Source organism: Zalophus californianus, chromosome 4, assembly GCF_009762305.2.
Source record: "Zalophus californianus isolate mZalCal1 chromosome 4, mZalCal1.pri.v2, whole genome shotgun sequence".
NCBI classification, from domain to species: Eukaryota; Metazoa; Chordata; class Mammalia; order Carnivora; family Otariidae; genus Zalophus; species Zalophus californianus.
Genome location: NC_045598.1, coordinates 149,518,204 through 149,531,814, shown reverse-complemented (window position 1 = coordinate 149,531,814; position 13,611 = coordinate 149,518,204). Strand labels below are relative to the sequence as shown.

At 39.6% G+C, this 13,611-nt stretch overlaps 1 protein-coding gene across 1 annotated transcript in view; it reads left to right on the top strand.

The window, feature by feature from the left end:
- Positions 1–13,611, top strand: part of CDH17 (cadherin 17) — a 64,704-nt gene that overhangs the window by 47,382 nt on the left and 3,711 nt on the right. The window contains exons 13-15 of the mRNA XM_027606389.2: positions 884–1,128; positions 3,995–4,125; positions 8,868–9,107. Of these exons, the coding sequence (XP_027462190.1) occupies positions 884–1,128; positions 3,995–4,125; positions 8,868–9,107 (616 nt within the window). The remainder of the gene's footprint in view (positions 1–883; positions 1,129–3,994; positions 4,126–8,867; positions 9,108–13,611) is intronic.

Below are 13,611 nucleotides of genomic sequence, written 5' to 3'. Positions count from 1 at the left end.
AGTCACATAAAACCAGTTGCTGAAATGCTACGGAAGTCCTTTCTATGCTAGCCTGTCACACGTTATTTAAGCCTGTTCTTGAAAGGTACCAGAGTTGGGAATTTACTGTTTTTTGAAGCTACTCCTTCTGTCTTGGGTAGCCCTGTTAGATTCTTCCTCATACTACACTCAAGTTGGTTTCTTGATTCTTGATTCCTGGCTCTGTCCAGCATGGTCTATCACAAGAGCAGATCCTCTATCTTTCAATTTTCTTTGCTAACCTCTCCTACCCTTTATGCAGGTAAGTTCTTTATTTTGGGGTTTGGATTCTGAGGTCCCTGGGAAATCATTCTCTATACAATGTGGATGTTTGTATATAAGCCTTTCCCTAGCTGTCTTCTGAGAATTTTCTTGAGAGAACTAGTAAGTTTCTGCTCGATGAATGAAGTATCCCAGGGTTACATAAATTTAAGGGATGCTGCATTAATTTCCTCTTCTAGGAGAGTCATAATGCAAATAGCATATTGAAAACTCTGATAAGTCCTGCAACAAAGACTCTGGCTCTGTTATCATTCTGACAAGTAGATTTTTGTTGACACCAAATTGGGAACTGCTGCTCTGTAAGAAAGTATTTATTTATTTATAGAGAAAGAGAGAGAGTGTATGGGGGAAGGGGCAAAGAGAGAGGGAGAGAATCTTAAGCAGGCTCATGCCCAACGTGGGGCTCGATCTCACGACCCTGAGATCATGACCTGAGCTGAAATCAAGAGTTGGACACTTAACTGACTGAGCCACCCAAGTGCCCCTGTAAGAACGTTTTTAAAGGACCATTGGGAATGAATCTTTTAAGGGAGCCAATTATCCCCCAAATTAATTTTTTCTCTTTTTTTCTCTCCCTACACAGCCTCTTGATTTTGAAACAACAGCCATTCACGATATTGTGTTCCAAGCGGAAAATCCTGAGCCTCTGGTGTTTGGTGTAAATTACAACGCCAACTCTTCTGCCAAGTTCAGACTTATTGTGACAGATGTGAATGAAGTACCCAAATTTTCCGAGCATGTATACCAAGCAAAAGTCAGTGAAGATGTGGCTATAGGCACTAAAGTGGGCAATGTTACTGCCAGGGATCCGGAAAATCTGGATATAAGGTAGAGGAGAGCAGTACTGGGTAGGCCTAGCTGTGCTGGGACCATGGCCAATGAGGAGGAGGAAGGGCTGGGAGGGACAGAGAAGCTGGTCTGACTCCAGGGCTCTCTTCTAAGAAAGCAGCCAGTGATCTGAAGCTGTATCCCAGGGCACAGGGTGGACATGACCTTGGTTCCAACAGTCGTCAGTACCCTGGGGGCATCAGTGAGAAATCAGGCTTAGGCAGGTGGGAAGCATGTCAGCTTCCATCCCAACCCACTCACCACAAATCCCAGCTGAGGGCTGGTGAGTTCAGGAGATGGGGTCCAGAGACTGGGCTACCTAAAGCCAGGCTCTGTGTCTGTACCAGCCATGGGAGCCAGGGTTTGGGGGAGAGTTGCTGTCCAACCCCTAAGGTGGACTGAAGTTCTTTCTAGACAGAGAGAATGAAGCAAAAGCCCAACTGGACAGACTTACCCACTTGATAGGGTTAAGGGAATCTTCTGGATGTAGAGTGCCTACCTTCTTTGGCTCTCCAGACAACAGGTCTGGGGTGACAAGACTCATTCCAGAGCCCACCCCTGGAGAGGCTAGTGCTCAGGCTGGGGTGGTTAAACAAAATGTGCAAATCTTTCCATCTTAGCAATTCTCAATCATTTTTTTCCCCAGTGCAATAGGACCTACACAGATTTGTCTTAAACATGTGCAATGATAATTTGCCCAAGATATATATATGTTGTGTATACATCAATATCTATAACCTCTTTAAGACTGTATAGTTAATAAGCACATAGATAGGATTTGAGCCCAGATATTTTGCTTCTGTTTTATCACATTGGCATTACTGTCTGTGGCATAATGAATACTTCAGCTTAAACCATTGGCTTAACCCATTGCATATATGGTTATGAATGACAATTCCTTAAATTTCTCAGAACACTTCAGGGGAGTCTTGCCTCCCAGTGAGCTGTCATTTAGGCATTTGAAATCACCTCTAAGACCTTTTTCTTTGTCAGGGAGTAAAGTTCCCACCTATTGTTTCATGTCCCATAAAGGCAAAGGGAAGAGAGAAACAACAGTGGGGGCTACGCTGTGTGATTTAGGGTAGATACTACTGTATACATCAGAGTCACAAAGTATGTTGGGGCACAAAATGTTTATAAGTTACAACCATTTATTGTTTAACAAATGCTTCTGCCTTCTCCATGAGAATGCTATAAAAATCATCAATGACAAGTAAATAAAAATTTGAGTTTATGAGTGGGCAAAACAAAAACATTCAAGAAAAGTTCTTGGATGGAGGAAAAGGTATACCGAAAATACTATTAAATTGAAATCAGGAAGATGAGGAAGAAGACAGAGAAAGGGAGTGTCCTGTAAAAAGACAAATGAAAAGAGTGTTTCAAGAATGAGGAATAATCAATCAATAGTTCTGATGCTAGTAATAAGTCAGTTAAGAATTAAGGATGACTCCCAAGTTTTTGGCCTGAGTTCATTGTTTTTCTCTCAGTTCGGCAAACTCATAATCCATCAGCACCCAGTGGTCCTTTAAAAAAGTAGATCAGATCATAGGACTCCTCCAAAAACCCTCCAAAGAGTTCCCATCTTACTCAGAATGAAATCCCAAGTACATAGGATTTCTTCTTTATCACCCGTACACACAGCCTAGCAGTGCTTGACATATAGAGCATACTAATATTATGAAAAAACTTAATTTGATGAAAGAATACATCCTGACTTTTTAATCATTCTCTTGCTTCTGGACATGTAGGTTGTTTCCAGTATTTTTTTTAATTGTATAAAATATTTTGAATCTATGTATGAATGTAATTCTTTTCTAACTTCAATTAAATTGTTTTTTATTTGGGGACAATTTCCGGAGGTGGTATTCTTGGTCTGGAGACATGGACATCCTTATGGCTATGTTGTATTCTTTCCCAAGGGCTGCACTAATTGGTTTTCTGGTGGTTCTAGTCTTATCCCAGATTCATCTCTCGTACACCTGCCAGTGAGTTCCACTGAAAACACAAATATGACTAGAACACCTTCCTGCTTAACAGCATTCTGTTGCTGCCCATTGCTTCCAATGATCTGGCTCTTTCCACCTCCCTGGCTTCATCTTTTGCCATCGACTGCTTCCCATTTTTATCCCAACACGGCTGGAATGCCCTACTCCCCCACACCACCGGGCTAGTCCTTGGCCTCTTCTGCACTAGCTCACACAATTGCTCCTTCTTGAAGCATTCTTTTTCTTGCCTTAGTTAACATCGTCTGCTTCAGAAAGACTTCTCTGGGATGCCAGGGCCCTTTTCATTGTATTTGCCACATTTTATTGGAACTATCTATTTCTGTGTCTGTCTCTTCCACTGGCCTAAGAGCCCCTCCGCCTTTTTTGGTAATCTGTGCTCTTGTTCTAATGTGCGCTATTTGCTAAGCACTCAGCAGATGTTTGTAGAATGAACAATTAATTCACTGTGCCACGAGCAGCCTCTGAGTATCCACCCATTCCCCTAACATCTCCACCCCTGGGTGTCCAAGTTTTCTTGGAGGGAGTGGTTGGCTAATCAGTTTTCAAAGATGCTTCCAGGTTGTTTTAATTGGAATCCTTTGATTTCCAGGAAAGTTTAACTTTTTTCCTCCGGAGTTTGTGACTATACCTTTTTTAATAAAACAAACATAACTACGACTCTGTAAGGATGCGCAAATCCTCCTTTTTAGGGGGACGGTATGCAAGTAAAGCATTAATAATATAAAATAATGATCCTTTAAATATGCTGTAAGGGATATGCAAGGGATGAGGCTGATAGAACAGCATAATGATCTTAAACTATCTTCGCATCTTCGCACAGAGTAATGTGGGTTTTCTTTTGCTCCTTTCACCTCATGAAGTTATTCCCTGAGAGACAATGGCAGAGGCTGGCTTAAAATTGACCCCGTCATGGGTGAAATCTCTACTGTGGCTCGGCTCGACAGGGAAGCTGAGAGTGTGTATCGGGTGCAAGTGGTGGCCACTGAAATAGGTGAGGAAAAAAAATAACAAATGACTAGGGGCTACACCGATAGACATAAGAGGGAAGGTGGGAGGCGGGTGGGAAGGCTCACTGGATCCGATTGTCAGAATATCTTCTAGTGGAAGGATGATAAAGGCACCGAAGGGGAGGGAAGTGCTCACAGCTTTCTGGTTTGGTGCAAGGTGGGATCCACCGGCATCTCTCAGGCAAGGGTGCACCTGCAGGCTGGCCAGGCTGCAGGGGCGCTACTTCTGCTTGCTCTTGTTTCTTGTGGGGGCTACAGCTTCGGGGAAGGTTCCTGCATCTCTGCTGAACTACATCCCCTTCCTCCAAAGCGGTTGTGGGTTTCTCCTGAGAGCAGGGCCAAACCACTGCCCTGCTGACCTAGGCCATGACTTGCTCCTTCAGCCTTAAATTGCAGTGGCTCAGGGCTGATCCATTCTGAAACAGAAAATGTTTTATGCCATGTTCTCAACTTCCATATGTGCCAGAATCACCTGGGAGCTTGTTCAATCAGATACAAAGGGTTCATCTCTGGAGACTCTGATTCACTAGGTTTGGGTGGCCCTGGGTATCTCTGTTTTGCTGAAATCGGGTGAGCTTTTGAAAGGAAAGACTTATTATATAGATAAGCCAAGGATGTTTGAATCATCCTGTATAATCCTTGCATCCCACTTAATCTGGTCATGGTGATATATATTCCTCTCTGACTTTGAATGTGGAGTTCCAGGGAACTTGAAAAATTAAAATAAACATACACCCTTAGGAATAGTATGCTTACCAGTGATAAGGCTGGTGATTAAAACATTAGGTTTCTTTGCATTTAAATGGAATTTTCCAACTTAGTGTAGAAATTCTGTTGATCTTACGTGGGTTGAAGCCTCTAATTAAGTAGCAAATACATCTGCCCGGTTTACCGGAAAATGAGGATGGAACAAATTAGGACTAAATAAATACAGTTTTAGACCAAAAAAATAAACTTCTAAATGTGAGGCCCAGGAATTGGGAGGCGGAATGGGGAACATTCCAGTGGATGGGAATCATAAAAATGGTCCCTGCATGTGAAAGGATTAAGAAAAACAAAAGTGCCACAGTCAAGTTAAGCCAATGAGGGTAGAAATGCTGGAGTCTGTGCCAAATTTGGAACAGTTGTGTGCAAGCAGACACGCCTTGCTGAGGCGGGTCAGGGACTCGCTCTCTCCCTTGCTTGTTTCCAGAGGAGCACATTCCAATATCACGTTGTATACATTGAACTCTTGATTTAAAAGCTCCCGATTCATCAGTAGGAAGTTTCTGGCTGAGCCTTTATGCCTCACATTCCACTACAACATACTGTGGAGATCAACACTTCACTTTGGATGTGTCCTAGAGACCTCTCACATTTTAGAAGTTCCATGAATCAAAACCAGGATCCCAAGCCCTGTTCCCTTTGTTGGCTCTGGAACGATGCAGATAGATGAAATGACTTCAAGAGCACCGTGGCTTTTCCTCCTTTGGTTATGTGTTGTCAGGGCCATGGAAGACAGTTGAAAAGCAAAGCAAGAGGACAAGGTTCACTGGAATTAAAGCAAGATGGGGTCAGAAACTGTGGAACTGGTATCTGATTGACGTCAGGGAGAATGAGAAGAGTCAGTGTTTACATTGCACTGGCAGCCCTGGTTTTCAGCACTTAGTGTAATAACTTAATCTTCATACAACACTCTAGGTAGGTGCTATTCTTGACCATATTTTATGGATGAGGAAGTCAAGGCACTGAGAAGTTAAGTAAGTTGCTCACAATCACACAGCTACCATCTGTTAAGGCTACAGAGTTTAAATCTTTCACCGTTACATCATAGTAAATAATGTTTGTGCAGCCCTTTACTATTTTCAACAAACACTACGTGTGGGATCCTCACAAAGTCACATATCTTATAGCTGAAAAAATGATGTGTAGAAAACTTAACAAATGTGCCTAGGTCAGTGTTGAAGAGAAATTGTGGGCTCTAGAGTCAGACTTCCTGGGGTGGAAGCCTTTCTACTGCTGTGTGACCGTGGGATGTCACACAACTTCTCTGAACCTCAGTCTTGTCATCAGTAAATGCACATCGGAGTTGTTTTGAAGTAATATATACCCAAAGCAATCTATGCATTCAGTGCAATCCCCTGATCAAAATAACACCAGCATTTTTCACAGAGCTAGAACAAACAATCCTAAAATTTGTATGGAACCACAAAAGACCCTAAATAGCCAAAGCAATCCTGAAAAAGAACAACAAAACTGAAGGCATCTTGATTCTGGACTTCAAGCTCTATTACAAAGCTGTAATCATCAAGACAGTATGGTACTGGCCCAAAAACAGACACGTAGATCAATGGAACAGAATAGAGAGCCCAGAAATGGACCTTCAACTGTATGGTCAACTAATCTTCAACAAAGCAGGAAAGAATATCCAGTGTGAAAAAGACAGTGTCTTCAACAAATGGTGCCGGGAAAACTGGACAGCCACATGCAGAAGAATGAAACTGGACCACTTTCTTACATCATACACAAAAACAAATTCAAAAGGGATGGAAGACCTAAATGTGAGACAGGAAACCATCAAAATCCTAGAGGAGAACATAGGCAGCAACCTCTTTGACATCGGCCGCAGCAACTTCTTACTAGACACGTCTTTGGAGGCAAGGGAAAGAAAAGCAAAAGAGAACTATTGGGACTTCATCAAGATAAAAAGCTTCTGCACTATAGCAGCAATGTCCACAATAGCCAAACTGTGGGAAGAGCCAAGATGTCCATCGACAGATGAATGGATAAAGAAGAGGTGGTATATATACACAATGGAATAGTATGCAGCCATCAAAAGGAAAGAGATCTTGCCATTTGCAACAACGTGGATGGAACTGGAGGGTGTTATGCTGAGTGAAATAAGTCAATCAGAGAAAGACATGTATCCTATGACCTCACTGATATGAGGAATTCTTAATCTCAGGAAACAAACTGAGGGTTGCTGGAGTGGTGGGGGGTGGGAGGGATGGGGTGGCTGGGTGATAGACATTGGGGAGGGTATGTGCTATGGTGAGCGCTGTGAATTGTGCAAGACTGTTGAATCACAGATCTGTACCTCTGAAACAATGCAATATATGTTAAGAAAAAAAAAAGAAGAAGAAGATAGCAGGAGGGGAAGAATGAAGGGGAGTAAGTCGGAGGGGGAGACGAACCATGAGAGACGATGGACTCTGAAAAACAAACTGAGGGTTCTAGAGGGGAGGGGGTTGGGGGGATGGGTTAGCCTGGTGATGGGTATTAAAGAGGGCACGTTCTGCGTGGAGCACTGGGTGTTATGCACAAACAATGAATCATGGAACACTACATCAAAAACTAATGATGTAATGTATGGTGATTGACATAACAATAAAAAACTTAAAAAAAAGCTTCTGCGCATTGAAGGAAACAACAAAACTAAAAGGCAACCTACAGAGTGGGTGGAGATATTCGTAAATGACATATTGGATAAAGGGCCAGTATCCAGAATCTATAAAGAACTCATCAAAATCAATTGCAATTGCACTACTAGGTATTTATCCAAAGGATACACAAGTGCTGATTCAAAGGGACACATGGACCCAAATAATAAATAATCCGGTCATGAAATAGGCAGAAGACATGAACAGACATTCTTCCCAAGAAGACACACAAATGACTAACAGACACCTGAAAAGACGCTCCACATCACTCGGCATCAGGGAAATACAAATCAAAACCACAACGCGATACCACCTCACACCTATCAGAATGGCTAAAATGAACAACTCAGAAAACAACAGGTATTGGTGAGGATGCGGAGAAAGGGGAGCCTTTTTGCACTGTTGGTGGGGATGCAAACTCGCGAAGCCACTCTGGAAAACAGTATGGAGGGTCCTCAAAAAGTTAGAAATAGAACTTCCCTATGACCCAGCAATTGCACTACTAGGTGTTTATCCAAAGGATATACAAGTACTGATTCAAAGGGGCACCTGCACCCTGATGTTTATAGCAGCAGTGTCCACAATAGCCAAATTATGGAAAGAACCAAGATGTCCATCAACAGATGAATGGATAAAGAAGATGTGGTATACATATATACAACGGAATATCACTCAGCCATCAAAAAGAATGAATTCGTGCCATTTGCAACGACATGGATGAAACTAGAGGGTATTATGCTAAGTGAAATACGTTAGTCAAAGACATGTATCATATGACTTTCCTCATATGTGGAATTTAAGAAACAAAGCAGATGAACGTAGGGGAAGGGAAGGAGAAGCAAAATAAGTTAAAACAGAGAGGGAAGCAAACCATAAAAGACTCTTAACTATAGGAAACAAACTGGGGGTTGCTGGAAGGGAGGTGGGGGGGATGGGCTAAATGGGTGACAGGCGTTAAAGAGAGCACTAGTTGGGATGAGCACTGGGTGTTGAATGTAACTGATGAACCACTAAATTCTACTCCTGAAATCAATACTACACTATCTGTTAACTAACTTGAATTTAAATAAAAAAAATTAGCACATAAATCTTAGTTATTATTATTATCACTGAGACTTTTTAACCAGGAAATGAAACCAGGTCTGATTCTAAAATCTTGTTATCTTTCTACTACCTCAGTATACCCAACTGCTTGAACTGTGTGTGTGTGTGTATTTTTTTTTTTTTTTAAGAAAAAGAAGTATCTTTTTCCCATTAAGAGGAAAATGAGAGAGCTGATACCATGTTTCAATCCCTCACTGCCTTAGGTGGCTCCTCCCTGAGCTCCATAGCCAGTTTCCACCTGACCCTCTTGGATGTGAATGACAACCCCCCTCGGCTAGCCAAGGACAACTCAGGCTTGTTTCTGTGCCATCCCCTCCAAACAACCGGAAGTGTCATTTTCGAGGCCACTGATGATGACCAGCAGTCATTTCGGGGTCCACAGTTTGAATTTTCTCTTGGCAGTGAAATCTTACAAAAGAACTGGCAAGTTTCCAAAATCAATGGTAAGTTGTCAAAAGTACATCGAACAAGCACTGATCAATGATTAAAATTAGTTTTTATTTGCCTTTCTTCCATGCTGCAGGTACATACTGTGAAAGAAAACTTGTAGAGAGGAGCTCTTCAGAGGGAAGAAAGCCCTGGGCTTTGGAAGGAGGAAAGATTAACACACAGCATCCCCCTTAGTGTACATTGGACAATTGGATAATTGAACAATCTGAACAGCATTTACAAAATTTCCAATGGCAGCTGAGAAACAGATTTCGTAACGGTTCTTAAAAACAGCTTCATTGAAATAACAACTGTCATCCAATAAACAGCACATATTTAAAGTGTATAATTTCATAAAAATTGATAAATGTAGATATCATTGAAGCCATCAGCACAATAAGAACAAGAACACTTTCACCACCCCCCAAGATTTTTCATGCTTCAGTTGCAAATCTCATTTTCCACCCCACCCTTCCCATCCTCCACCCCCCATCCTCAGGTAACCACTGATCTGCTTTCTGTCACTATAGATTAGTTTGCATTTTCAAGAATTTTATCTAGATACCGTAATACAGTATGTATTCTTTTTTGTCTGGCTATTTTCACCTAGCATCAAGTAAAGCTGCTATAAGCATTTGTGAACAAGAATTTTGTAGGAGCATACGTTTTCATTTTTCTTGGTTGAATCTCTAGCAGTAGAATGGTTGGGCCATATGGTAGTTGCATGGTTAAATTTTTAAGAAAATGGCAAATTGTTTTCCAGTTTCTAACATTTTCCATTCCCATGGGCGCATGAGGAGTCTAGTTGCTCAACATTCTCCCCAACACTTGCTATGTATAGTCTTTTTGATTTTGGGCATTCTAGTGAGAGTGCAGTAACATTTCATTTTGGTTTTAATTTATGTTTCCCTAAAGACTAATGGTGTTGAGTATCTTTCTGTGTGCTTATTTGCCACCCATGTATCTTCACTGGCGAAGCGTCTGGTCAAATTTTGTGCCCATTTGAAAAATTTGGCTGTTTGGTTTCCATTGTTGACTCCTAGCATTCTTTCTATAGCCAAGGTACAAATTTTTTGTCAGATAATATGTTTTTGGTTTTTTTTTAAGATTTTATTTATTTTATTTCAGAGCGAGAGAGTGAGGGGGAGGGGGAGGGGGAGAGTGGGAGAGGGAGAAGCAGGCTCCCAGCTGAACAGGAAGCCTGATGCGGGACTCGATCCCAGGACCCAAGGATCATGACCTGAGCCAAAGGCAGACACTTAAGGACTGAGCCACCCAGGGACAGCTGTCCCTGTCAGATTAGTTAATAGATACTTCCTCAAGGACATGGCTTGCATTTTCATTTTGTAACAGCACCTTTTGAAGAACAAATTTAAAATTTTTTATGGTATCTGATTTATTGATTTTTAAATTTTATGTAAATTGTGACTTTTTTGGTGTAATATTTAAGAAATTTTTGCCAAATCCAAGGTTACTAAAATTTTCTAATTTTTTCCCCCTAAAGGTTTTATAGTGTCGGCTTTTACATTTAGCTCCATGGTCTGTTTCAAGTTAATTTTTTTAAAAAAAAATTTATTTATTTATTGTTTTTAGAGAGAGAGAGAGAGAAAACTCGGGGCGGGGGAGAGGGGCAGAGGGAGAGAGAGAGAGAATCTCAAGCAGACTCCTCACTGAGCATGGAGCCCGCCATGGGGCTGGATCTCATGACCCTGAGATCATGACCTAAGCCGAAATCAATAGTCAGATGTTTAACTGACTGAGCCACCCCAGCGCCCTTCAAGTGAATTTTTGTATGTGGCATGTAGTTAAGGTCAAGTTTCATTGTATTTAATAGGACTATTTAATTGTTCTGATATTATTTATTGAAAATATCCTTTTCACATTGAATTATCTTGGCAGCTTTGTCAAAGATCAAGTGACCACATGTGTATGGATCCATTTCTGGACTTTTCTGTTTCACTGATCTCTTTGCCTACCTTTATACCAATATTACACTATTTTGATGACTGTTACACTATAATAAAACTTGAAATCAGATAGTGTAATTTTTCCAACTGTGTTCTTTACAAGATTTTTTCATCTATTCTAGGTCTTTTGCATTCCATATAAATTTTAGAATTTTGCTTGTCCATTTCTATCAAAAAAGCCTATGGAAATTGTGATTTGGGATCATGTGAATCTGTAGCTGAATTTGGGGGAGAATTGACATCTTAACAAAACTGAATCTTCTAACCCATGGACATGATATACATCTCCATTTACTTAGGTCTTCCTTAATTTCTCTGAGCAAAGTGTTTTAATTTTCAGTGTATAGTTCTTGCAAAATTTCCCCTAAGCATCTCATATTTTTGATGCTATCTTAAATGGCATTTAAAATTTTAATTTTTAAGTAATTCCAGGATATGGGAATATAATAATGATTTTTGTGTTTTGATCTTATATCCTATGACGCTGCTGACCTCACTTTGCTGTGCTCTCTCTCTTCCTTTTTTTATGACTCCGTAGATTTTCTACGTGGGCAATCCTGTTGTCTGCGAATAGTAACATTTTAATTTCATTTCCAAACTGGATGCCTTTTATTTCTTTATCTTGTTTTATTACTGGCTAAAACTATCAGTAGAATGTTGAATGAAAGTAGTGAGAGTAGAAATAACCTGGCTTGTACCCAATATGGGGAGAAAGCATTCAGTCTTTGACCATTAAGTATGAAGTTTGCTGTAGTTTTTTGTCCATGCTCTTTATCAGATTGAAGAATTTATCTCCTATTGCTAACTTGCAGAGAGGGTTTTCTTTCTTTCTTTTTTTAAACTGGGAATGGATGCTAAAATTTTCATATACCTCTTTTGCATCTATTGAGTTGATTGTATTGTTGATTTTTTTTTTTTTTTTTGGTCTGTTGATTGGTGAATTATATCAATCAACTTTTGGATCTTAAACCAGTCCCTTCTTGGTATAATACCTAGTCAGTGGTGAAATATTAGCATTTTTATATATTGTTAGATTTGATTTGCTAAAATTTTAAGGATTTCTCTATCTGTATTCTTGAGGAATATTGGTCTATATTTTTCTTTCCTTGTAATGTCTTTGTCTGGTTTTGGTATCAGAGTAATGCTGGTCTCATAGAATGAGTTAAGAAGTATTCTACTTCTTCAATTATCTGAAAGAGTTTATGTAAAATTGTTTTTTATTTCTCTCTTAAAGTTTTGTAGAATTCACCAGTAAAGCCATCTGGACCCAGAGCTGTCTTTATAGGAAGTTTTAATTAAACATTCAATTCCAGGGCGCTTCAGTGGCTCAGTCGTTAAGTGTCTGCCTTCGGCTCAGGTCATGATCCCAGGGTCCTGGGATCAAGCCCCGCATCGGGCTCCCTGCTCGGCCAGGAGCCTGATTCTCCCTCTCCCACTCCCCCTGCTTATATTCCCTCTCTCGCTGTCTCTGTCAAATAAATAAAATCTTTAAAAAAATAAAAATTCAATTTCTTTAATAGATACGGGGCTATTTAAATTATAGATCTTTTGTTGGTTGAACTTGTTAGTTTGTATCTTTTAAATAATTTATCTATTTCATTTGATTTGTCTAATTTATTGGCACAAGGTTATTTGCCATATTATTTTATTATTCTTTTAATATCTACAGAATATGTAGTGATATCATCACCTCATTCTGATATTGGAAAATTGTCTCTTTTTTCCAAATCATTCTGGCTAGAGGTTATTAATTTTATTGATATTCTCAAAGAACCAGCTTTTGATTTCATAGGTTTTTCTCTATTTTTTGTTTTGTATTTCAGTGCTCAGATCTTTATTATTTCCTTCATTCTTCTTATGTTGTATTTAATTTGTTGTTCTTGTTCCATTTTTATTAAGTGGAAGCTGCGGCAATTAATTTAGAAATTTTTGCTTTGTTAACATGGACATTTGGTGCAATAAATTTATCTCTTAGTGTCATGTTAGCTGTGTTCCACAAAGTTTGATATATTGTGTTTTCATCTTCATTCAGTTCAAAAATACTTTCTAATTTCCTTTTACATTTCTTCTGTGACTCATGGGTTATTTAGAAGTGTGTTATGTAGTTTTCAAATATATGGGGATTTCCCACGTCTTTCTGATTATTGATTTCTAACTTAATTTCATAGTGACCAGAGAACATTTGACTGGAATACTTTTAAATTTATTGGGATTTTGTCTCTCAGTACTTTAAAGATATTTTTTTACTGTGTTTTGGATTGCATTGCTCTTCTTTGTTCCCTTAAATGTATCTTTTTTTCTTCAGATGCTTTAAAGATTTTCTTTTCCACTAGTTTTAAGCAATTTGATTATTACATTACATGTAGTTTTGTTTGTTTTTCTTTTTCCTGGGATTTATTAATCTTCTTGGATCTGAGGATTTAGACTTGTCATCAAATTTGGAAAAACAATTGGCAATTATTTCTTCAAATATTTTTTCTCTTTCTAAGTCAGTGTTTAATTCAGTTTAACTTTATAAAAAAACATGGCGATAAGGAATAATGATAACCAG